At 50.8% G+C, this 23,005-nt stretch overlaps 1 protein-coding gene and 1 pseudogene across 1 annotated transcript; one reads left to right on the forward strand and one right to left on the reverse strand.

Annotated features, from left to right (window-relative positions):
• Positions 1–11,435: 11,435 nt before the first annotated feature.
• On the reverse strand, positions 11,436–22,521 carry RAET1G (retinoic acid early transcript 1G). The gene is given in 5 exon segments (NM_205785.1): positions 11,436–11,922; positions 13,303–13,435; positions 14,085–14,360; positions 14,595–14,858; positions 22,388–22,521. Coding segments are annotated over 5 exon segments (948 nt in total). The 5' UTR covers positions 22,476–22,521; the 3' UTR covers positions 11,436–11,735.
• LOC100297889 (tyrosine-protein kinase RYK-like) lies at positions 14,967–21,267 on the forward strand (annotated as a pseudogene).
• Positions 22,522–23,005: the final 484 nt, after the last annotated feature.

Consider the following 23,005-nt stretch of genomic DNA (forward strand, 5'->3'; position numbering starts at 1 on the left):
TCATTGTTTTCAGGTAAAAAATAAAGAATATTGTCCTTCCTTAGTAGTCCAGTGGAAGGACCAGGACTTGGAGGAGAGACCAGAGCCAGATTAGGTGGGCCCAGGGGAAGTGGACCCAAGCGGGGCAAAGACTCTGTCAAGCCCAGAAGCTGAGCTATTTCTTTCCCACAGTGGAGGCAGCCCCTCTCACCCTACAGGGCAAGATAACGTGTTGGTGTGAAGAGGATGGACACACCAGTGGATACTGGCAGTTTGCTTTCAATGGACAAATGTCCTCTTTGATTCAGAGAATGGACACTGGATAGTCGTTCATTCTGGAGGGAAACAGATGAGAGAGAAGTGGGAGAAGGACAGAGCTGTGACCAACTTCTTCAAGAAGGTCTCCATGGGAGACTGTCGGGTCTGGCTTCAGAATTTCTTGGTGCGCTGGGAGGAAATGTTGAAGACCACGGGTAAGTGAGATGAGGAGAAGTGGTAGTCCACTCAAAGGGACATGGACCCACCCCTCTGTGTGTGTGTGTGTGTGTGTGTGTGTGTGTGTGTGTGTGAAAGTGATCTATTCAAGCTGAGTAGTTCCTGGGAGAACAATGGCCCTGGGGATGCTCTGTGATCCTCTTTCCTCTTCTGCCTCCTGACATCTCCCTCACAGCACCGGCCTTTGAACCATTGTACATGGATTCTTGCTCACCCCTAACATGAGGGCACCACTCCGATTCTAGAGATTTCCTTTTTACTGACCCTCTCTCTACAAACTCTTTAAAAATATCGGCTATTCTAGTTCTGGAAATCAGTCAATACCACCTCAAACATCAGCTCCTGAGAGGACTTAATCTGTTCCCATCCTCATGTCGCCTCATCTGATGTCACGCAGGACTGAGGGGCTGCCTGGGGACCCTTGCTCGCCCATCCACTGTCTGAGCTCTGTGGAGATGGGGCGCCTCCTTTCCTCCATCTCACCTCAGGACCTGTCACAGGGGCTGCCATATGGTTGGTTGAAATGACTGCGTGACACAGAGACAGACTTGTGAACAGAGCAGGGGAAGGGCAGGGTGGAGGAACTGAGACGGTAGCAGTGACGTATATGCACACTGGAAGTGAAAGTTGCTCAGTCATGTCTGACTCTTTGCAACCTCATGGACTGTATGGGATTCTCCAGGGCAGAATACTGGAGTGGGAAGCCTTTTCCTTCTCCAGGGTATCTTTGCAACCCAGGGATCAAACCCAGGTCTGCCACATTGCAGACGGATTCTTTACCAGCTGAACCACCAGGGAAACCCAAGAATACTGGAGTGGGTAGCTTATCCCTTCTCCAGCGGATCTTCCTGACCCAGGAATTGAACCAGGGTTCTGCATTGCAAGCAGACTCTTTACCAACTGAGCTATCAGGGAAGCCCCTATATACGCACTATCATGTGGAAAATAGCTAACCGGTGGGAAGCTGCTATATAACGCAAGGAGCCCAGCCTGGCACTATGTGATGGCCTAGAGGGTTGGGATGGGGGCAGGGAAGGAGGCTCAGGATGGAGTGGGTATATATATAATTATGGCTCATTTGCTTTGTCCTATAACAGAAACCAACATAGCATTGTAAAGAAATTATCCTCCAATTAAAAAAAAAAACCCAGACTCTATAGTAGGCTACCTGAGTAAGGGGGGTTGAGGAGGCATCTGCTCAGTTTAGGGTATGTAGAAGGGCTTCACTCTTATTTTCCTTGCAGTATCACTAACTGAAGCTCCCCTCACAGTCCAGTCGACAACCATAGCCATCAAGTCCATCACCTTGATCCTCTCTGTGGTCCTCATGCATTTCATCACAACTGGTTTCATCAGCCCGGATTCTGGGCTGAGTTCCAGAAACAGGTACTGAGGGCAGAATTCAGAGGGAAGGCAGGGGCACAGGGCCTGGCATGAGGACGAGGAAGGTGAATCCCAGCCAACCCCTGCCCCTCACTGAACCTCCTCATCCTGGAAATGAGCAGGGGGATAAGACCCCATATCACCTGAGAGCAGAACTCGACAAGCTCAGCCCTGAGTTCTGAGAGGTCCCCGCTGTCAGGTGACATTGTGAAAAGGGAGGGGCCCTCACTAGGCTGAGGGCCTATTGATGCTTAAAGGGTTTAGCCAAGTCCCCTGACTGAGCACAGACTGCTGGCTGGCAGGGCCCCGGTAGGTGGTGTGAGAACAGCAGGCACTCAGGGCGAGGGCAGGACTCACGGGGGCTGAGAGCAGCTGGGGGGCTCCACATGATGTGTCAGCGGGGAGGGGACCCACCCAGGGGCCAAGATGAGAGGGGCCGGGCTCTCATCCCAGGAGGAAGGGGCAGGAAGGCCTTTGCAGACCCAACTCCAAAGGCCTGTTCTCATAGGAAGTAGCTTGGGTCAAGCAGGCAAGGCAGGAGCCCCACAGCAGAGACTGTGGGAAGGGCTGAGGTCAGGCCTGTGCTCCTGGAGCAGCAGCAGTAGGTCTTTGTGAAAAACTTCTATACCTTGAGGGGAGGCTCAGTTCAGTGGTCCCTGTCCAGCAGGGAGAAGTTTTGATAGAAGAAAGCTTCAGCCCCTTAACCCTTAAGAATAAGTGTGTAGAACCCCTCAGTGGGGAATGAGACAGGCTGGGACAGTTTGCTGCAGTGAATGTACCTGGACAAAAGTCACATCAAGCATCAAAATATGAAGAAATTATAAAGGGCTGAAAATAATTGCATGCATGTGCAGTTGGGGCAAATAATCAAAACAAGATACAAAAAGACCAAAAACCCAAGGGGATTTCAGAGCAGCCGGGAGCAAAAGCAGGGTACTGGTCATGATCCCTGCACACAGCACCACCAAGGGGGAACAAACCACCCAGGTCACCCCTCTGGCCTGAACCCAGGACCCGCCCCCACCCTCAACTCATATGCGGGACCGGCTCCCCCACCCTCTGGAGTCAGCAAGGGAACATGTTACTTGTTTTTGCTCCCTCATGAGTCCCAATAAAGCTTCTTTCCCCCTGAATTTGTGTCTGGCCTTTTACCAACTTCTATTGATCGAGTCCAAGAGCACTGGTCGGTAACACAGGAGGGCTTTTGCTGAAGGTCAGGATGCTGCTCGGAGATGGTGTCTCCAGTGGGCTTCCAGCAGAAACAGGGATTGAACATATGCAGATCCCAGGTGGGGATGCACCGTGTCAGGAACAAAGCAGGCGCAATGGTTGATATGAGTAGAGAGACGGGATGGCTGCCAGGTCCTGACTGCAGAGTATGATGCTGGTTCCCAGCACAGGGCGATCCTAGAGGCAAACACCCTGGATGGGCGGCCAACCTAGATACAAACTGCACGACTGAAAGGAATGAGACCAAGGAAGGCCCTGGGGCTCCACTGGTTAGGACTCTGGGCTTTCGCTGCCAGGTGCCCGGGTTGATCACTGGTCAGGGAACTAAGATCCCCAATGCCAGGCAGCCGACCAAAAAACAAAAAACCCAAGAAACGAAAAGAAAGTAGAACACAAGCTGGATGATCAGGACGCTGAAAACAGCCATCCCAACAGCTTGTCTGGATACTTTGCCCAGTTTGTAGAACTGAGACAGTTATCAGAACTGAGAATCCATTACTACAGAGAAAGGCCAGTTTCCAGCAGGAGGGCCCTCTTATCACCATGGCAAGCGCAGTGCAGCAGTCCTCTGGCCTTCCCCATCCTTGGAGGCCACACGGCCATTGACTCAGGTAAGTGCACACTGGGAAGCAGAAGCCACCCCACATTCCTATGGACCCAGTGTGTGACTCACATCATGTCCAGGGATCTGAACCATCATCGCGACCCGCTGTTATCAATGTGATGCATGAGATGCAGGGTATTGAATACATGACCATCCTGCATCCTGCTTATAGGGGTATCACGGTGTGTGAAGACCCACACAGTGGTTATTTCACATTCTCCAGATTCGAACCAGTGATGGAAAAGTCTCCGTAGTTAGGAATGGGGTGAAGGCTGCCATAGTTGAGAAGTATGAGTACATTCTCATATTGCCTTTCCTTTGCTACAAACAGAATGTGCAAGACCACCCTTTTCTGGGTAAAATGACAGATTAGTGACAATCATGGCCTGAAAGCATGCAGGGCTGTGATCCCTTCACATCTGCTTTTTATATCTGCCTGGTGTAAAGCATTTCTATCAATGGCCGGACACTAAATATTTCAGGATTTGCAGACCAGAGGCCTCTGCAACTGCTCAACTCAGCTGTGGAAGGTGTTCATGGGAAGGATATGAAGGAATGAGTGTGGCGGGAACTGCCACTGGGACCCTAGGACCCTGTAGCACCCATGACACAGAAGTCCACCAGTGGGGGAAATCGTGCCAGGGGTAACCTGCCTGCCTGCTAAGTCACTTCAGTCATGTTTGACTCTTTGCGACCCTATGGACTGTAGCCCACCAGGTCCCTCTGTCCATGGGATTTTCCGGGCAAGAATACCAGTGTGGGTTGCCATACCCTCCCCCAGGGACAGCTTGTGACATCCTAATCAGAGCATCACAACCCAGCCCCACAGGGTCATAGGCACGACCACACTACTTGAGTGAGGAAACCCTATCATTTAAACATGGCTACTGATATGGTCCTGAGTCTGGTAGAGAAGGGACCTCCGGTCTTGATGAACTGGGCTCAGCTGAGAGGTCAGCTGTCATAGGATAGAAGTGATCGTGTGGCTTGGCATAAGCAGGGCCACAGGGAACAGATAAGATGACCAGCAGGGGACCAAGACCTGACACCAGAACTGTGGTACCTCCCTGTCCTCTGCTCACCTCTGTGGTTACACAGGGTCCCCGTGGCCCCTTGGACCGAGGAAGCCACTCTACAGCAGAGGAGGGGGGCCTTAGCCTGTAACTGCAGGACCCACCCTCCTATCACATTCCCACCACCAGAGGCTACAAGGCAGGACCGGGCAGGGTTGGGATTCATAAACAGGCAGCTGAGGGAGCCCCTGGATAATTCCCCAGGCGATGAGTCACCCAGTGCTGGGGTTTGCAAACCAGGGCAGTGGTCAGAGGGATTCCTTTGGTTTTTCACATTGTCTTTGCCTGTTGTCGCACCACAAACCTGGAGGTGCACAGAGACAGACGCCAAAAGGCCTGAAGAGATGAACAGATTTGTCTTCTGTAGATTTCCCCAACTCCTGTCTTAATCAATAACCATTATAGGCTGCCATCTCCATGATTTGTGGACGATATGAATGTGGGACCAAAGGGTAGAAGTGGGGGTTCCCCCTCCTCACCCTCAGGCCCCATGTCACACTTTGGGCGACTGGGCTCTCATCCCTCCTGGGGACCAGGCTGGGAAGCTTTTGCTGGGGTAAGCCCTCAGGCAAGGGGATAAGATGCCAGTGGTGGAGAGTGTGATTCAGGTCCCTTCACAGGTGGGAAGGTATTGGACGCCCTGGGCTTCTCGGGATGCAAAGATGTGGAATGAACTTAGTGAGCTGTGGGGCAGGAGTGTGGCCACTAAGGGGATGTGTCTGGGGAAGGGAGAGCCTTTCCAGGTGGCACGGGTGGTTTATAGCTGGTAAAGTGGCCTGGGAGTCAAGGGCAGGGAGTCATGTCGAGGAAAAGGGTTTGTGTGAACAGATGAGATCAGTGGTGTGTGCTTTTCAGGGGGTGTCTAGGTTCCTCCCCACAGGAAGGTCGCCTGTCCCAGGCCTGCCACGGGGGCTCCCACTCCTGGAGGCATGGCTGAGGGGCTGGGAGCTTAGGGATGGCAGTGTTTCCTGCCATGCTCTCCTTGTCCTCTTGCCTCCCCACCTCCCATTGTGTGAGCATTGCAATTTCAACCAGTTTGCCCTTTTGCTGGCCTGAAAGTGGCCAACCAGCCCAGCAGGTGCCAACAAGGAAAGGAGCTCACCTAAGGATTGAGGAGGAGGAGGCGGAGGCAACACCACGCCCGTGGACTTTCTAACCAAGGCCAGCTCGGGTCCCGCTCTCTGCTTATAATGCATCAACCCCACCCCCTCCCAGCAGGTTCACTGGGAACTCACCACGCTGTGCTTCGTGGACACAGTTGGGCAGCAGAAGCAGGACCAGGATGGCAAGACTGAAGTTGATGCCAGCAGCCCATGCCACCTGAAGCCCCAGGGTGACCCACTCTTGGGGAGGAGCCTGGTTGGCCAGTTGAGAAGAGAATGAGTCCCCAGAGTCCTCCCACAGGAGTCTCCTCTGGGGGCTCCCCCAGGCTCCCCACACCCTCTGTGGGACTGATGTTCCTCAAAATTTCAGTGATCTGTCCCTCACCTTTCTTCTATCCATCCCCTTCTCTGGATCCCCGTGGTCCTTGTGTTTTTTTAGCGGCACTAACACCTGATAAGGGGCTTCCCAGGTGGCTCAGCGGTAAAGAATCCGCCTGTCAATGTGGGAGATGTCTGTTCCATCCCTGGATGCGGAAGATCCCATGCAGGAGGAAATGGCAACACACTCCAATATTCTTGCCTGAGGAAATCCCATGGACAGAGGAGGCTGGCGGGCTACAGTCCACAGGATCACAGAGATACGACTTAGTGACTAAACAACAACTCCTGAGACGGGGGTTGGCGAGTCCTCAGCATGTACAAATTCAGGGTTACCTGCATGATCTCCTCAGGTCCTAAATGAATGTTTAGCCTCTCTTCATTCCCGTAGGTAGCGTTTCCCATTTACAAATGTGTAAATTGAGGCATGGCAAGATGAAGAAACTAGCAGAGTCAGAATTTTGTCTAGATTCCTGTTTCTGGAGGTATCTATAGTCCACATCTGTGAAACTGCTTCAGGTACTAATTCCAGTCTCTGTAGCCCTCCACCTCTGACCTCACGCCTGGGGATCTGGGGTGAGGCCGGGCGTCAGGGACATGCCTGGGGTGAGTCTGGGTGCCCAGGTCCCTGGGGCCTACACTCCTCACACGGGGCTGACCCGGCCCATCTCTCACGGCAGCCTCTGACTTCCTCCTGTTCTCCCAGTCCTTCCTCCCTGTGGTCTGAGTCTACCAGGGGCTTCCGGGTTGCCTCCTCTGGGGGATTCAACCCAGGCTCCCGCCCCCGGCCCTTTTATGAAGGGAGAGTCTCCCTACTCAGCTCACCTAGCCCCACCAAGCTCTTGCCCCACCCAACCCTGAGTCCTGCCCACCCTTGTGGGTCTCTTGTCCTCCAACCAGCCTCCCAGCACAGGTCTGTCCCACAAAGAGACTCTAGTGAGTCTGTTGAGAACCTTCTTATCTCTTTTGCACCTGTTGATTCACAGAGTTTGCTGCTCTCCTTGAGTGGCAGCTTGTGTCACCCCAAGCTAGAGCATGGCGCCAGACTGCGTGTGAGTCAGGGCTTCTACCAGATAAGCCTGCCTGTGGCATTGCGGTCACACAACTCATCAAGATCCCAGGGACCTGCAGTGATTGTCTTAGCCTGGGCTGGTGTCACATGGAGATGGGGCAGAGCTGAGAGATTGGCTTCTCCCTGTGTGCCTGTGTGTGTATGTGTGTGTGTGTGTGTGTGTGTGTGTTGGGGGGATGGATTGCAGGGAGTCTCCCGTCTGGAGCTCTGTTGGTTGTCAGCCCCAACCAATGCTAGGCATGGTCTCCAAATGTTGGCCAGCACACCAGACACTTTGCAATCTGCTGACTCTGTGCTGGGACAGGGAGCAAGCAATTCTGTGCCCATGGTCTCTAGGAGTGGTGTCTCCATTTCCCACAGTCCTCCAGTGCTCCAGATCATAAACCCTCTTGGTTTCTAAAACAGGAGTGGGGGTGTGAGGCTGCTTCTCCCAGCAATGCACCAGGGCTGGGGTGCCTTATGTAGGGCCAAAACCTCCTGCTTCTTAGGCAGAATGCTCCAGTTTTTGATGACCCTTCCATTTCAGAGTACCTGGCCAAAGGGTCCCAACTAGATCCCTTCTTTTCTGTTCCTGCCCTTCTCACCGTGGTTCTTTCTCTATGCTGGTTGTAGAGGGGATGTTCTGCTGGTTTCAGGTCATTTTCTCGGAAAGAGAGCTGTTTTGTATGTGGTTGTAGTTTTGGTGTGTTCATGGGAGAGTGGAGCTCAGGGCGTCCTACTTGGCCATCTTGATTTTGCCTTTGTGTGATCAATGATCTCTCATGTTAGTATTGTAATTGTTTTGGGGTGCCAAGAACCATGGGCACATTGCCATCCGATATGTGTGTGTGTCCTGACTGCTCTGTTGACCCGTCCATCTCTCTCCTGAGACTCCTGAGTCCCTGAGACACAGCAATATCAAAATTATGCCATTGACAGGAAGAATCACACATCTCTCACTTTAAATCCAAAGATAGAAATGGTTAAGCTTTTCAAGAAGGCACGTCAAAGCCACGATGGGCCAGTAACTAGGCCTCTTGCCCCAAATAGTTAGTCAAGTTGTGAACGCAAAGCAAAGGAAATCAAAAGTGCTCCTCCAGTGAACTCACGAATGAGAAGAAAGCAAAACAACCTTACTGCTGATATGGAGAATGTTTCAGTGGTCTGGGTGAGAGACCACAAGAGCCACAACACTGCCTTAGGCCAAAGCCTAATCCAGAGCAAGGCCCTAGGCTTCAATTCTATGAAGGCTGAAAGAGGTGAGGAAGCTGCAGAAAAAAGTTGAAAGCTGGTAGAGGTGGTTCGGAGAAGGCAATGGCACCCACTCCAGTACTCTTGCCTGGAAAATCCCATGCACGGAGGAGCCTGGTGGGCTGCGGTCCCTGGGGTCGCACAAAGTTGGACACGACTGAAGCGACTTAGCAGCAGCAGCAGTAGCAGCAGAGGTGGTTCATGAGGTTTAAGGAAAGAAGCCATCTTCCTAACATAGAGTGCAGAGTGGAAGAGCGAGGGTTGATGCAGAAGCTGCAGTAATTTATCCAGAAGATCTAATAAAATAATCTATGTTGATAGCTATCCTAAATTAGAGCTTTCCAGTGTAGAGAAAAGAGTGTTCTATTGGAAGAAGATGCCCCGAGGACTTGCATAGCTAGCAAGAAGTCAGTTCCTGGCTTCAAAGACTCAAAGGATAGGCTGACTCTCTTGTTAGGGGCTAATGCAGCTGGTGACTTGAAGCTGAAGCTAAGCCTCATTTACCTTCTGAAAATCCTAGTGACTTTCAGAATTATGCTAAATCTGCTCTGCCTGTGCTCTGCAAATGGAACAACAAAGTCGAGATGACAGCATATCTGCTTACAACACTGATTACCAAAAATATTAAATCCACTGTTGAGAACTACTGCTCCCAAAAAAGGATTCCTTTCAAAATATCACTGCTCATTGAGAAAGCACCCAAGGGCCCTGACGGACAAGTAATGAGATTCATGTTGTTTTCACACCTGCAAACACAGCATCCATTCTGTAGCCCATGGATCAAGGAGTAGTCATGATGTTCAAGTCACATATTTAGGAAACAGTTTCAGTAAGGCTATAGCTGCCACAAATGGTGATTCCTCTGATGGATCTGGGCAAAGTCAACTGAAAACTTTCTAGAGCAAATTCATGAAACATTTGTGATTCATGAGAAGAGGTTGAAATAACAACATTAATAGGAATTTAAACGTTGATTTTAACCTTCTTAGATGACTTTGAGGGGTTCAAGATTTCACTGGAAGAAGTAGCTACAATGTGGTGGAAATAGCAAGAGAGCTAGAATTAGAAGTGGAGCCTAATGTGAACATGGGACTGATTGTTGCACTCTAATGGAGAAGACTCTTGAGAGTCCCTTGGACTGCAAGGAGATCCAACCAGTCCATTCTGAAGGACATCAGCCCTGGGTGTTCTTTGGAAGGACTGATGCTAAAGCTGAAACTCCAGTACTTTTGTGAAGAGTTGACTCATTGGAAAAGACTCTGATGCTGGGAGGGATTGGGGGCAGGAGGAGAAGGGGATGACAGAGGATGAGATGGCTGGATGGCATCACCGACTTGATGGACATGAGTTTGGGTGAACTCTGGAAGTTGGTGATGGACAGGGAGGCCTGGTGTGCTGCGATTCATGGGGTCACAAAGAGTCAGACACGACTGAGTGACTGAACTGAACTGAATGATAAAACTGGAATAAATGAGAGTTGACTCTAATGGATGAGAAAAAAAGTGGTTTCTTGATATACAGTCTACTCCTGGTGACGATTCTGTGAAGACTGTTGAAATGAGAACAAAGGACTTAGAATATTAAGTTTAGAATAAATTTAGTTGCAAAGGCAGCAGGAGGGTTTGAGAGGATTAACTCCAATTTTGAAAGTTCTACTGTGGGTAAAACGCCGTCAAAGAGCATTCATGCGAAGAGAAATCTTCTGTGAAAGGAAGAGTCAAACAATGTGGCAAACTTCATTGTCTTATTTTCAGAAATTGGGCTACCCACCGCAACCCTCAGCAACCACCACCCTAATCAGTCAGCAGCCACAGACCTTGAGACAAGACCCTTCACCAGCAAAAAGATGATGACTCCCTGGAGGCTCAGATGATGCTCAACATATTTTAATTTAGAAACAAAGTGTTGTGTATTAAGGTCTGTACATTATTTATTTGCACATAAAGCTATTGCACCCTTAACAGAATTCCATGTCAACATAACACTATATTGCAGTGGAAATGAAAAAGTTTGTGTGATTCCCTTTATTGTGAAATTCACTTTATCGCCCTGGTCTGGAACCCAGCCTGCAATGTCTCTGAGGTCTGCCTGTATTTACATGGCTTTTAGTCCACGTTTTCCAGCCTAGAACTAACACTGGGATGGCTGCATAGTAGGGTGAACATATGACCTAGTGTTGGGATATGGTGAAATATACATTTAAAAATCCAGAGAATTTAAAGATCACTCCACAACTGGACTGCATGTTTGTTTAGGAGTGATCTTTAAATTCTCTGTTTCCACAAGAAATAAAGCGTTATCATTGGTTTTATTTAGTCTCATAATGTGGTGGAATGGTGAAATACCATGACTTTTCTCCTGGATTAGAAAACAGGCACGAAGTACTTAACTCTTTTGCAATATTAATTTAAGGATCAGTATAAAGGGAGGACCTGGTAGGCTGCAGTCCATGGGGTCGCTAGGAGTCGGACACAACTGCGTGACTTCACTTTCACTTTTCACTTTCATGCATTGGAGAAGGAAGGGCAACCCACTCCAGTGTTCTTGCCTGGAGAATCCCAGGGACAGGGGAGCCTGGTGGGCTGCTGTCTATGGGGTCGCAGAGAGTCAGACACGACTGAGGCGACTTAGAAGCAACAGCAGCAGCAGCAAAAAGGGTTCCCAGGTGGCGCTAGTGGTAAAGAATTGGCCTGCCAACGCATGAAACACAGGAGACAAGGATTCGATCCCTGGGTCAGGAAGATCCCCTAGAGATGGAAATAAGGACCCACTCCAGTATTCTTGCTGTGAAATCTGATGGACAGAGGAGCCTGGTGGGCTACAGTCCATGGGGTCACAAAGAATCAAACATGACTCAGTGCCAATAGAGTAATAAATTATGAAGGGAATCAGTCAACGTAAAATTTTGTTCCATTGAAAATACACTGAAGTTGTTTCTCTGGACATAGAAAAAAATCCCTGAGTCCTGTAGTAACAGATGTATTTTTCCAGCAATATCATCATTTGTAACAATAAGGTCACAATGCAGGGAAAAGTCTAATTTTCCAAAAATTAGAAGAAGACTGAAAGAGTTCTGTTTGTGGAGATCTCTTGTTCAAATAGTTGAAAGTTTCAGTTCAGGGATTCCGTCACTCAGCACCAAGAGAAATTAGGTTTGAAAAAAATAAAGATGTTGAGGAGGATGCTCATCAGATTTGACAAGAGACTCGAGATGGTGCAGCCACTGTGTCATCATAACTGGTAGACAGACTTGAGACTCCTAAGGTCTGATCTCTTGGCTCTAAAGTGAACGCAGGAGAACAAAAGCAGCCAAGCAAACATTGAGTCCTGAGGCCAACAGAGCACCTGTCAGGGGCTTCCTGGGAACACAGTCTCCTGCAGAAAAGAAAGAGGCCTTGGTCCAGGAAGCTGAGGAACTCCTGTCACTTTCCTGGAGCTGTCCCTCCTCAACCTCCCCTCCAGCCCCTCCCTCACTGAGGGGTTCCTATGTCCTCCACCCCCACCCCCACCCCAGGCCCAGCAGCTTCTAGACACCTCCTCCTTCCTTCCTGCATCACAGAGTCACCACAGGCCCTGACACCCCCTGCTTAGGCTCAGGACTGGAGCCAGTGAGGAATCAACCTGTTCCCTTTACTCAGATCCGGATCCTCCCCGAGGTGGGCCTAAAGGACTAGGGAGCATGTCCTCGGAGGAGGGGTGTTGCTTCCTGACAGCCTTGGGGGGCTGCAGGCAAACCTCCTTCCTTCGCTCCCCTCCAGCCTCTGAGCCAGCAGCACACACAGCTCTCAGGACCAGGGTCCCTACCCCCTATCTCTTCCTGGTCCCCCCAGCTGGGCGCCTCCACCCCAGCTCAAGCCCACCATCCCCAGGCACCTCTGCTCAAGGCAGGGCCTCTCAGTGATGGAGGCTCTGGGTACCCAGGAGGCTGGTGATGTGCAAACCACAGGCTGAGTCACACCTGCTGCTGCTCTAGGAGCACAGCCCTGGCCTTACCTCTTTTCACAGTCTCTGCTGTGGGGCTCCTGCCTTGCCTGCTTGACCCAAGCCACTTCCTGTGAGAACGGGCCTTTGGAGTTGGGTCTGCAAAGGCCTTCCCACCCCTTCCTTGTGGGATGAGGGCCCGGCCCCTCTCATCTTGGCCCCTGGGTGGGTCCCCTCCCCGCTGACACATCATGTGGAGCCCCCATGCTGCTCTCAGCCCCCGTGAGTCCTGCCCTCGCCCTGAGTGCCTGCTGTTCTCACACCACCTACCGGGGCCCTGCCAGCCAGCAGTCTGTGCTCAGTCAGGGGACTTGGCTAAACCTTTTAAGCATCAATAGGCCCTCAGCCTTCCTGTGCCCCAGCCACCCCTCACTTCCCATTGTCATCTGACAGTGAGGAACTATCAGAACTGAGGCCTGAGCTTGTCTGAGTTCTTGCTGTCAGGTTATATGAGGTCTCACTCACCTGGCTCATTTCCAGGATGAGGAGGTGCAGTGAAGGGCAGGGGTTGCATGGGATTCCCAAATCCAGGAGGAAAGGGTGGGAAGGCGTTTGCAGACCCTACTCCAAAGGCTTCTTCTAATATGCAGTGGCATATTAGAAGTGGGTCAAGCAGGCAAGCAGGAGCCCCACAGTAGAGACTGTGGGAAGGGGATAGGCCAGGCCTGTACTCCTGGAGCAGCAACAGTTGTGACTCAGCCTGTGGGATTCCCTTCCCTGTCCTCACACTAGGCCCTGTGCCCCTGCCTTCCCTCTGAATTCTGCCCTCAGTACCTCTTCTTGTAAAGGATCCAGGCTACGATGCCCTTTATGACAAAACTGACGAGAACCCCAGGGGCGATCCAGGTGACGTGACTGATGGGTGGAGCCGTGGGCTGCACTGTAGGTGGGACTGTGGTCGGTGATGCTGCAAGGAGAGTAAGAGTGAAGCCCTTGTCCAGACCCCAAACTTGGCAAATGCCTCCTCGCTCCCCTGACTCAGGTACTCCTATTATGCAGAAGTTTACACCCATCACATGGAGGCCCTTGAGATAGATCCCCAGGCGAGACGGAGGGAAGAGAGGAGTCCACTCCTCATGGGGCTCTGACAGCTAATGGGGGAGCAAGGTTTCCAACACAGCCACTCAGTCCTGCTGTGACATCAGAGATGGTGACCTGAGGATGGAATCCTCAGGAGCTGACAGCAGAGGTGGTATTGACAGATTTCCAGAAGAAGGATTGGTGACATTTGAAAGAAAATTCTGGAAAGAGGGTACAGTGAAAAATAAATCCCAGAAATCAAAAAGATGTCTACAGGTTTGGGATCAGCAAAAATCCATGTTCAGTTGTCCAAAGGCCTGTGCTGTGAGGAGAGCTGTCAGGAGGTAGAAGAAGAAGGAGGATGACAGAGCATCCCGGATCATTGCTCTCCCAGGAACAACTCACCTCTGACGGATCAGTTCTTCAAACACACACACACACACACACACACACACACACACACACACACACACACAGAGGGGTGGGTCCATGTCACCATGAGAGGAGTATCACTTTCTCTTCCTCTTCTCACTTACCCGTGGTCTTCAATATTTCCTTCCATCGCACCATGAAATCCTGAAGCCAACCCCGACAGTCTCCCATGGAGACCTTCTTCAAGAACTCCATCACAGCTCTGTCATTCTCCCACTTCTCTTTCATCCATCTGCCTCCAGGTTGACCCACTCTCCAGTGTCCATTCTCCAAATCAAAGTGGAGGCTCATTTGTCCATTCAAGCCAAACTGCCAAGATCCACTGACGTGTCTGTCATCCTCACAGTGACATGTCATCCTGGCCTGCAGGGTGCGAGGGTCTGCCCCCACCATGGGAAAGAAAGAGCTCAGCCTCTGGGCTTGATAGATTCTTTGCCCCACCTGGGTCCACCTCCCTTGGCCCAGCTAATGTGGCCCTGTGCTCTCCCCAGAGGCCACTCCTTCCACTGGACTACTAGGGAAGAACCAGTATTCAATTATATTTTTTACTTATAAACAGTGAATGTAGCTAAGCCCCTAATCTGGCCCTCCTGTACTTGGACTTTCTAACTCACCTCTGGGCATGTGTTTCTCCAGTGTAAAGTCATGCATGTGGTCCTTGATCCAGTCCCTGATGTCTCTCAGTGTTTCGATCTGTGTTTCCCAGGCCTTTATGGTTTTCACTTCTTCTCCCAATACACTTGGGATTATGATCTTTGCATGACCACAGTCATAGGAGAGAAAAACCTTTCCGTCCACCTGGCTTTGAATCTCACACCACGGATGTCCAGGTCTGGGCTGAGGATCAACGGTGAAGTCAAAGGAAAGAGAGTGAGCGTCTGTGAAAGCAAACCGCAGTGAGGGTGAGGTTGGAAGAAGACCCATAGCCCTCCACCCCAGTTCTGTGAGAGCACAGTAGGACTGCAGGTCTAGGCTGACAGAGCAGGATGGCCCGGCCTGCCCTCCCCAGCCCCTCATCCGGTACGACTGAGGAAGACGAAAAGCCTCAGTCAGGCAAGAAACACCACAACCCTGGATATGCCCCATTTCCACTCTGCTCACAAGCTCCGCACGTGGCACTAACCGACACATGCTTTTCCCAGGGATGGGCCAGGCTGGTTCAGAAGGAAAGGCCTAAACCCAGAGGACTGTCAGCTTCTCTCTGAGTGTCCTGTGAGAGATGCAGAGGGTGAGGGGGCTGTTCCTGAGGAAGCGGATCACAGTCAGTGAGGCTGGGGTTGGGAAGGATGAGCTCAGAACCCAGAGCTGGGGAAGGGAGAGTTTATAATCACGGGTCACTGGGCTTAGCAAGGCTGGGGAGACATGGTAATCTCCCACTAGGACAGGTCTTGGAATCCTGGAGAAAGGCCTGGCCCATCGGGCATGAAAGAGAAAATCCAGAACTTCCGGGGCAGGTGGTAGAGGAGGCGATCCAAGGCTCAGAGAAGTGAATCTGCCAGGGTGGACTCGGTGTGAAAGGGCAGGAGAGTGTGCAATCCACCCGCTCCATGGGAAAGCCTGATGGACTCTATGGAGCCTGAGAGGAAAGCGCAGATGAGAAGCATCTCCAACAGCTCAAGGTTGACTTTTGCAGAAGGTCAGGGATGGTGGTAGGAGACCGTGCTCCTGTGGGCTTCTACCAGGAACAGGGATGGAAGTTGTAGAAAAATCAGATTCCAAGTAGGGGTGCTCTAGGGCCGCAGAAAAGTAGGTGCAGTGGTCAAAGTGATTAGGGAGTCTCAATGCCAGCCAGGGCCTGACTGCAGAGAATATGATGCTGGCTCATAGAACAGGGCGATCCTAAAGGCAAACAGATGGGCAGGAACCTAGATACAAACTGTACCATAGAAAGAATTAAAGAAAGACAGAACACAAAGCTGGACGATCAGGAAGCCAAAGGCAGCCATTCCTACCAAACACCTGATCCAGGCCCATTTTCCGGATCTGAGCCACTTCTCAGAAGGTGTCACCAGAGAAAGAAGCCATGTTCTAAAGAGGAGGGCCCTTTCATCACCACATCTAGTGCAAAAGTCCTTCCATTCTTTCCCAAAGAGCCACATGGTTATTTACTGGGGTAAGTGAACCTGCAGAAGCAGAAACTACTCTCACATTCACATTGCACCTAGTGTGTTTCTAATATCAGGCACAGGAATCGTAGCATCATCATGGTCCCCTAATTGTTGAAGCCATGCTTGGAGTACCAGGCCATCAGTGGACAGCAGTCCCAGGTTCTGCTTACAGTGGTTATCACTGGGTCCACAGACCACACAGCGGTCATTTCACATGCCCTGGCCTTGTGATAGGCATGGAGACCTGAGTAGCTAGTAGATTATCATGGGGTGATGACTACTGTAGTAGTCAATTCCAGATTCAAACTTCAGACCCTACCTCCCCATCCCCAATAGTATGTGTGTACAACATCCTGGAGGAAATACAGAGACAGGTACCAATCTACAACCTCTCGAGGGCTGCAGGGGTGTGGTCCCTATCCTATCTCCATTTAATACCACTGTGGCCTTAGGTTTCCTGTAATGGTACAGAAGAAATACTTGAGGCTTTGCGGACCCTAGGTCTCTGCTGCAACCTGCTGTCCCAGCACAAAAGCAGTCACAATAGGTGAATGATGGGCATGGCTGGAGCTGCTTCTTGGGCAGATGACCCAGCAGAACCGGTGACATCAGAGGTATCTGTGGCCAGAAAGGTGCTACGTGCCATTTTCCATGTGAAGGCTCACAACACAGACCCCAAGTGTTCTGAAGCTAGGCCATGCCACTTGCAGAGGGGAAAGTCACACCATTTAAACGTGGCTCCTGGTGTGGTCCTGGGGCCTGGCAGAGATGAGGCCTCTGGTCAGGGACTGGGGTTGCCCATCGTGATGTGTGCTCATCAACCCCTAGTCATTAGTTCAGCTAGGCCAGCCGTCATAGGACAGAAGTGGTTATGTGTTTTGGCATAAGCAGGGCCACAAGGAACAAACAAGACCCACATCTCTGGCCTAGATGTGAGCCCAGAGTTGTTATATGGCCACTATCCTCTGCTCACACCTGTGGATTCCTGTATGGCACTTTGGACCAAGGTAGCTACTCTGTAATAAAGAAGCGGGGAGCATTAGCCCATAACTGCTGGATGGTTTTTATTTACCTAATAAAAAGTACTGCATGTTGAAGACAAATCATTCTCAACACTAGTGAAAGAAAGCAAAACTTTAAAGGTGAATCAACTACATTACCTTGAAGAAGTTAAGAAAATAAAAAGCAGTTGGTAGTAAGATTGTTAGTTCAAATATGTGTGTTTAAACAATTTTTAAAACTATTTTGTAAAAATATACCTATACCTCAAAAGCTGCTGCTAAGTTGCTTCAGTCGTGTCCGACTCTGTGCGACCCCATAGACGGCAGCCCATCAGGCTCCACCATCCCTGGGATTCTCCAGGTAAGAACACTGGAGTGGATTGCCATTTCCTTCTTCAATGCATGAACGTGAAAAGTGAAAGTGAACTCGCTCAGTCGTGTCCGACTCTTAGTGACCCCATGGACTGCAGCCTACCAGGCTCCTCCATCCATGGGATTTTCCAGGGTGCTGAAGGGAAGTAGGTAATTTCCCTACTGTTCTCTGGTCCTTTCTTACTACTGCTGAAGGGAAGTAGGCCACTTCTCTACTGTTCTCAGCCATGAAGGATCAGCAGACCCCTTCTGAATTGCTCTCTAGTCCCTTCTTACTCCTGCTGAAGGGAAGTAGGCCCCTTCCTTGCTGCACTCGGCCCTTGAAGACCAGCAGGTCCCTTCTCTGCTGCTCTCTGGTCCCTCCTTACTACTGCTGCGGGGAGTAGCCCCCTTACATACTGTTCTTGGCAAAAGAAGGAGTGGCAGGTCCTTCCTTATGACTCTCTGGTCTCTTCTTACTGGGGCTAAAGGGAAGTAGGTAATTTCCCTACTGTTCTCTGGTCCCTTCTTACTACTGCTGAAGGGAAGAAGGCCCCTTCCCTGCTGCTCTCTGGTCCCTGTTTACTCCTGCTGAAGGGAAGGAGATCCCTTCCCTGAGACTCTCTGGTCCCTTCTTACTACTGCTGAAGGAAGTAGGCCCCTTCCCTGCTGCTCTCAGCCCTTGAAGGACCAGCAGGTTCCCTTCCCTATTGCTCTCTGGTTCCTTCTTACTACTGCTGAGGGAAGTAGGCCACTTCCCTACTTCACTGAGCCCTTGAAGGACCAGCAGGTTCCCTTCCCTATTGCTCTCTGGTCCCTTCTTACTACTGCTGAGGGAAGTAGGCCACTTCTCTACTATTCTCAGCCATGAAGGATCAGCAGGTCCCTTCTGAACTGCTCTCTGGTCCCTCCTTACTACTGCTGAGGGGAGTAGCCCCCTTACATACTGTTCTTGGCAAAAGAAGGAGTGGCAGGTCCTTCCTTATGACTCTTTGGTCCCTTCTTACTGGGGCTAAAGGGAAGTAGGTAATTTCCCTACTGTTCTCTGGTCCTTTCTTACTACTGCTGAAGGGAAGAAGGCCCCTTCCCTGCTGCTCTTGGCCCTTGAAGGACCAGCAGGTCCCTTCCCACTGCTCTCTGGTCCCTCCTTACTCCTGCTGAGGGAAGTAGGTCCCTTCCCTGAGACTCTCTGGTCCCTTCTTACTACTGCTGAAGGGAAGTAGGCCCCTTCCCTCCTGCACTCAGCCCTTGAAGGACCAGCAGGTCCCTTCCCTATTGCTCTCTGGTTCCTTCTTACTACTGCTGAGGGAAGTAGGCCCCTTCCCTACTTCACTCAGCCCTTGAAGGACCAGCAGGTTCCCTTCCCTATTGCTCTCTGGTCCCTTCTTACTACTGCTGAGGGAAGTAGGCCACTTCTCTACTGTTCTCAGCCATGAAGGATCAGCAGGTCCCTTCTGAACTGCTCTCTGGTCCCTCCTTACTACTGCTGAGGGGAGTAGCCCCCTTACATACTGTTCTTGGCAAAAGAAGGAGTGGCAGGTCCTCCCTTATGACTCTTTGGTCCCTTCTTACTGGGGCTAAAGGGAAGTAGGTAATTTCCCTACTGTTCTCTGGTCCTTTCTTACTACTGCTGAAGGGAAGTAGGCCCCTTCCCTACACCTCTCGGCCCTTGAAGTACCAGCAGGTTCCCTTCCCTATTGCTCTCTGGTTCCTTCTTACTACTGCTGAGGGAAGTAGGCCCCTTTCCTGCTGCTCTCGGCCCTTGAAGGACCAGCAGGTCCCTTCCCTATTGCTCTCTGGTCCCTTTTTACTACTTCAAAAGGGAAGTAGGCCTCTTCCATACTCCTCTCGGCCCTTGAAAGACCAGCAGGTCCCTTCCCACTGCCCTCTGGTCCTGTCTTACTACTTAGGGAAGTAGGTCCCTTCCCTACAGCTCTCTGGAACATTCTTACTACTGCTGAAGGGAAGTAGGTCCCTTCCCTACTGCTCTCTGGAACATTCTTACTACTGCTAAAGGGAAGTAGGTCCCTTCCCTACTGCTCTCTGATCCCTTCTTACTACTGCTGAAGGAATAGGTCCCTTCTCTACTGCTCTAGGCCCTTGAAGGACCAGTGCTCTTTATCATGGATCAGTTAACACCAGCAGGGTGGCCGGGGTAGGAGCTATTCACCTTTCAAGGGCTCAGGCCAGGTGGGCAGCATCAGGTGGCCTGGCTTCTCCTGGGTGGTAGAGGCAGGCACTCACAGCAGGATGGATGTGCAGGGTGGTCTCCCTGGGATGGGGATCCGGCAGGCTGCCGCCAGTACCGCTTGGGTCCGCTAGGCTGCCTGCCGCCCCAGCGCCCCTTGGCCCCAGAACTCCCACCCACTGTATCAGTGTTTGGGCTTGAGCTGTCCTGTCCTGGCAAAGTAGATTCTGAAGTTACGACACTAAATGCACCTCAACTTGACAGTAACTTCAAAAAGCTTCACATCTTAGAGTTGAAACAAAGGAAAAGTTGCCATCCAGAAATCAAGGAAGGAAAACTTCAGCCTTGGACAAAACAACCAGCGGAGGAACCCATTTATGATCCTGTACATGCAGCTCCAGCCATGTCTACACGTGTGTTTTATATCAGCCTAGGGTTTTGCTGTCCAGGTATATTTCTTGTAGTACTAGTATTAGCTGTTTTGCATCTTCATAGTGTGAAAAGGATTGAACTGGGAGATAGCATCAGCACCAGCAGTAGTTCCCAAGGGCTGTCTCAGTCCCAGTCGTTCCCAGATGTCTCGGTATGTGAGAGGCAACACATCCAACAATACAGCTCCCATCTCCAGTTATCTGACCTTGTGGCTAGAGGAGTACGACTTGAGAAGTGTCGCTCTTTTGGAGGCCAGAGCTTAGGTGAATGATATCAAAATATCTATCCAGGGAGAGGAACTCAAAAGATATACACAGAAGGTACCTTTTGGTGTAGTATCCATGGGGTTTATGTAGATGAAAAAGATCCAGATAAAGAGCAACAAGCATTTGTAAAAACAGTTAGAGTTCGAGCTTGTGAAATTCAGCTGATAGCGATGCTCCCTGAAAGCTGAGAGCTATGAGATCTTCATCACAGAAATCTTCCTATTAGCCACGTGTGAACAGAAGAAGCGGAAAAGCCCATGGTGGACTGCCTTACATTAACTGGGGGTATCTTAAATTGTTTTTACGACAGTGCAAATATGTAGAGACCAATAGTCTGCAGGCAACTTCTCAACAAAACCTAGTTCACATGGCTGCCCAGATTGCCTGTGGAATGAGCTACCTGGTCAGAAGAGAAGTCTTCCACAAAGACCTGGCAGCTAGGATCACTGTCATTGATGACAACTTCAAGTTAAGAGCAAAGCCAATCCCTCTCCAAGTCTTGTTCCTCATGGACTCTCACTGTCTGGGGAACAACAAAAACACTGGATCGATGGATGGCCTTTGAAAGTCTGGTTAAAAATGAGTTCTCCATCCTTCCCTGGTGATCCAGTGGCTAAGACTCCACACTCCCAATGCAGGGGCGTGGGTTTGATCCCTGGTCGGGGAACTGGATCCTCCATGCCACAACTAAGAAGTCAGCATGCTGCTACTAAAAGAGCCCATGTGTTTATGACTCTGGCCAAACGCCCTAAGTGGATACCCATTTGATGTGGCCCAGTACCTGAAAGAGGGTTACCAAATAGCCCAGATTATCAACTGTCCTGATGAACTATTTGCTGTATTGGCTTGTGCTGGGCCTTCGATCCAGAGGAGAGGTGGAGTTCCAGCAGCTGGCCCAGTGTCTAACAGAGCTGCATGCAGCCCTGGGGGCCTGTGTCTGACTCTCCTCTCACAGTCCCCCAGCATCAGGAGGAAGGTGCCTGTCGAGGCCCACTTGGAGCCAGGTAGTCACATGCATCACCCAGCATCACAGAAGCACGTTTGTCTTCCAGAACACGTGCCTTAGGAATGCTTTAGCATCTGAACTTTCGAAGACAGATTTAATGATGTGGAATACTTTCTCAATAGCAGTTTTATTAGCTTGAACTGAAAATGTTTATGTAAATTTTTTACACATAGTTGCCTTTGAGGTCAGAGAAGGCAATGGCACCCCACTCCAGTACTCTTGCCTGGAAAATCCCATGGATATACATTATATGATATATATACATGCACATGTATATACATACATACATACCCTGCATATAAGTTAAATAAGCAGGGTGACAATTTATAGCCTTGACAGACTCCTTTTCCTATTTGGAACCAGTCTGTTGTTCCATGTCCAGTTCTAACTGTTGCTTCCTGACCTGCATACAGGTTTCTCAAGAGGCAGGTCAAGTGGTCTGGTATTCCCATCTCTTTCAGAATTTTCCACAGTTGATTGTGATCCACACAGTCAAAGGCTTTGGCATAGTCAATAAAACAGAAATAGATGTTTTTCTGAAACTCTCTTGCTTTTAGGATGATGCAGCGGATGTTGGCAATTTGATCTCTGGTTCCTCTGCCTTTTCTAAAACCAGCTTGAACATGTGGAAATTCAAGGTTCAGTATTGCTGGAGCCTGGCGCAGGACAGCGGCGGCTGCGCGGCGGCTGCGACGGCGCAGAAGGGCAGATCATGGGCTTGTGGTTTTCAGGGCGGCTCTGGGTCCCTTCCCCGGGCTCCAGGACTCCCACTTCCCAGGGCCGGGCTGAGCCCTGGCGGGCCTCAACAGCATTTCCTGTACGTTCTGGCCCCGTTTTCTCCCAAAGTCCCCGCATTACTGCTTCACCAAGGCACCCCTGTTCTCGCCCGGAGAGCCCGCAAGTAGCCCGGGGGAGCCACCGAGGTGTAAAGGACCCAGGGGAGGGAAAAGAGGAGAGGGCGGCGGCACCACCCCTCAAGAAGTTTCGCGAACCCGCGCGCACCCAACTTCCCCGCGCCGCGCCCCCGCCCCGCGCAGGTTCATCCCGGAACTCACCGCCGGGCGTCCCGCTGAACCAGACAATGAGAAGCAAGTCCAGGAAGCCAAGACGGGTCTCAGGGCCACCTCTCTCTCCCTTTGCCATCTGGATCTCGATTTTGCAGGAGTGGAGGATGGCAGGTCAGAGGAGCGGATCCTTTCTGGGGCGCTGCGGGCGTTCCTCAGCCCGGGCGCCCCGCCCCAGGGCCAGGCCGGTGAAGTCATTAACCTGCGGTTTCCCCAGACTGCTAGCTCGCGACCAGGATGTTGCCTCTTCCTCCTCTAACCACTTATTTTAGCGTTTCGTGGTCTGATAGCCAGAACATTCCTAGTTAGATCATTTTGTCATTTTGGTCTTCCTAATTAATAGAAATTGATCAGAGGTCGTCAGGGAAGAATTTCTGGCAAGAAGGTCATGGAGGGGCGAGCTCAGGGCTTCCTGCTTCCCTATCTTGAGCTTGCCTTGGATGATCACTGACCTCTTCACTGTATTGAGTTTCCTTAGGGTTTTCCATACCATCTTATGAAAACTTGAAGAAACTTTTCAGCCAACTCAGTTATTGTTTCCGGTGCCAGTTCAGGTGGCAAACTTAATTGATAAACGTCGTCTGTGTCCTGACCGTTCCACTGACCTGC

This window comes from Bos taurus, chromosome 9, assembly GCF_002263795.3.
Source record: "Bos taurus isolate L1 Dominette 01449 registration number 42190680 breed Hereford chromosome 9, ARS-UCD2.0, whole genome shotgun sequence".
Taxonomy (NCBI): domain Eukaryota; kingdom Metazoa; phylum Chordata; class Mammalia; order Artiodactyla; family Bovidae; genus Bos; species Bos taurus.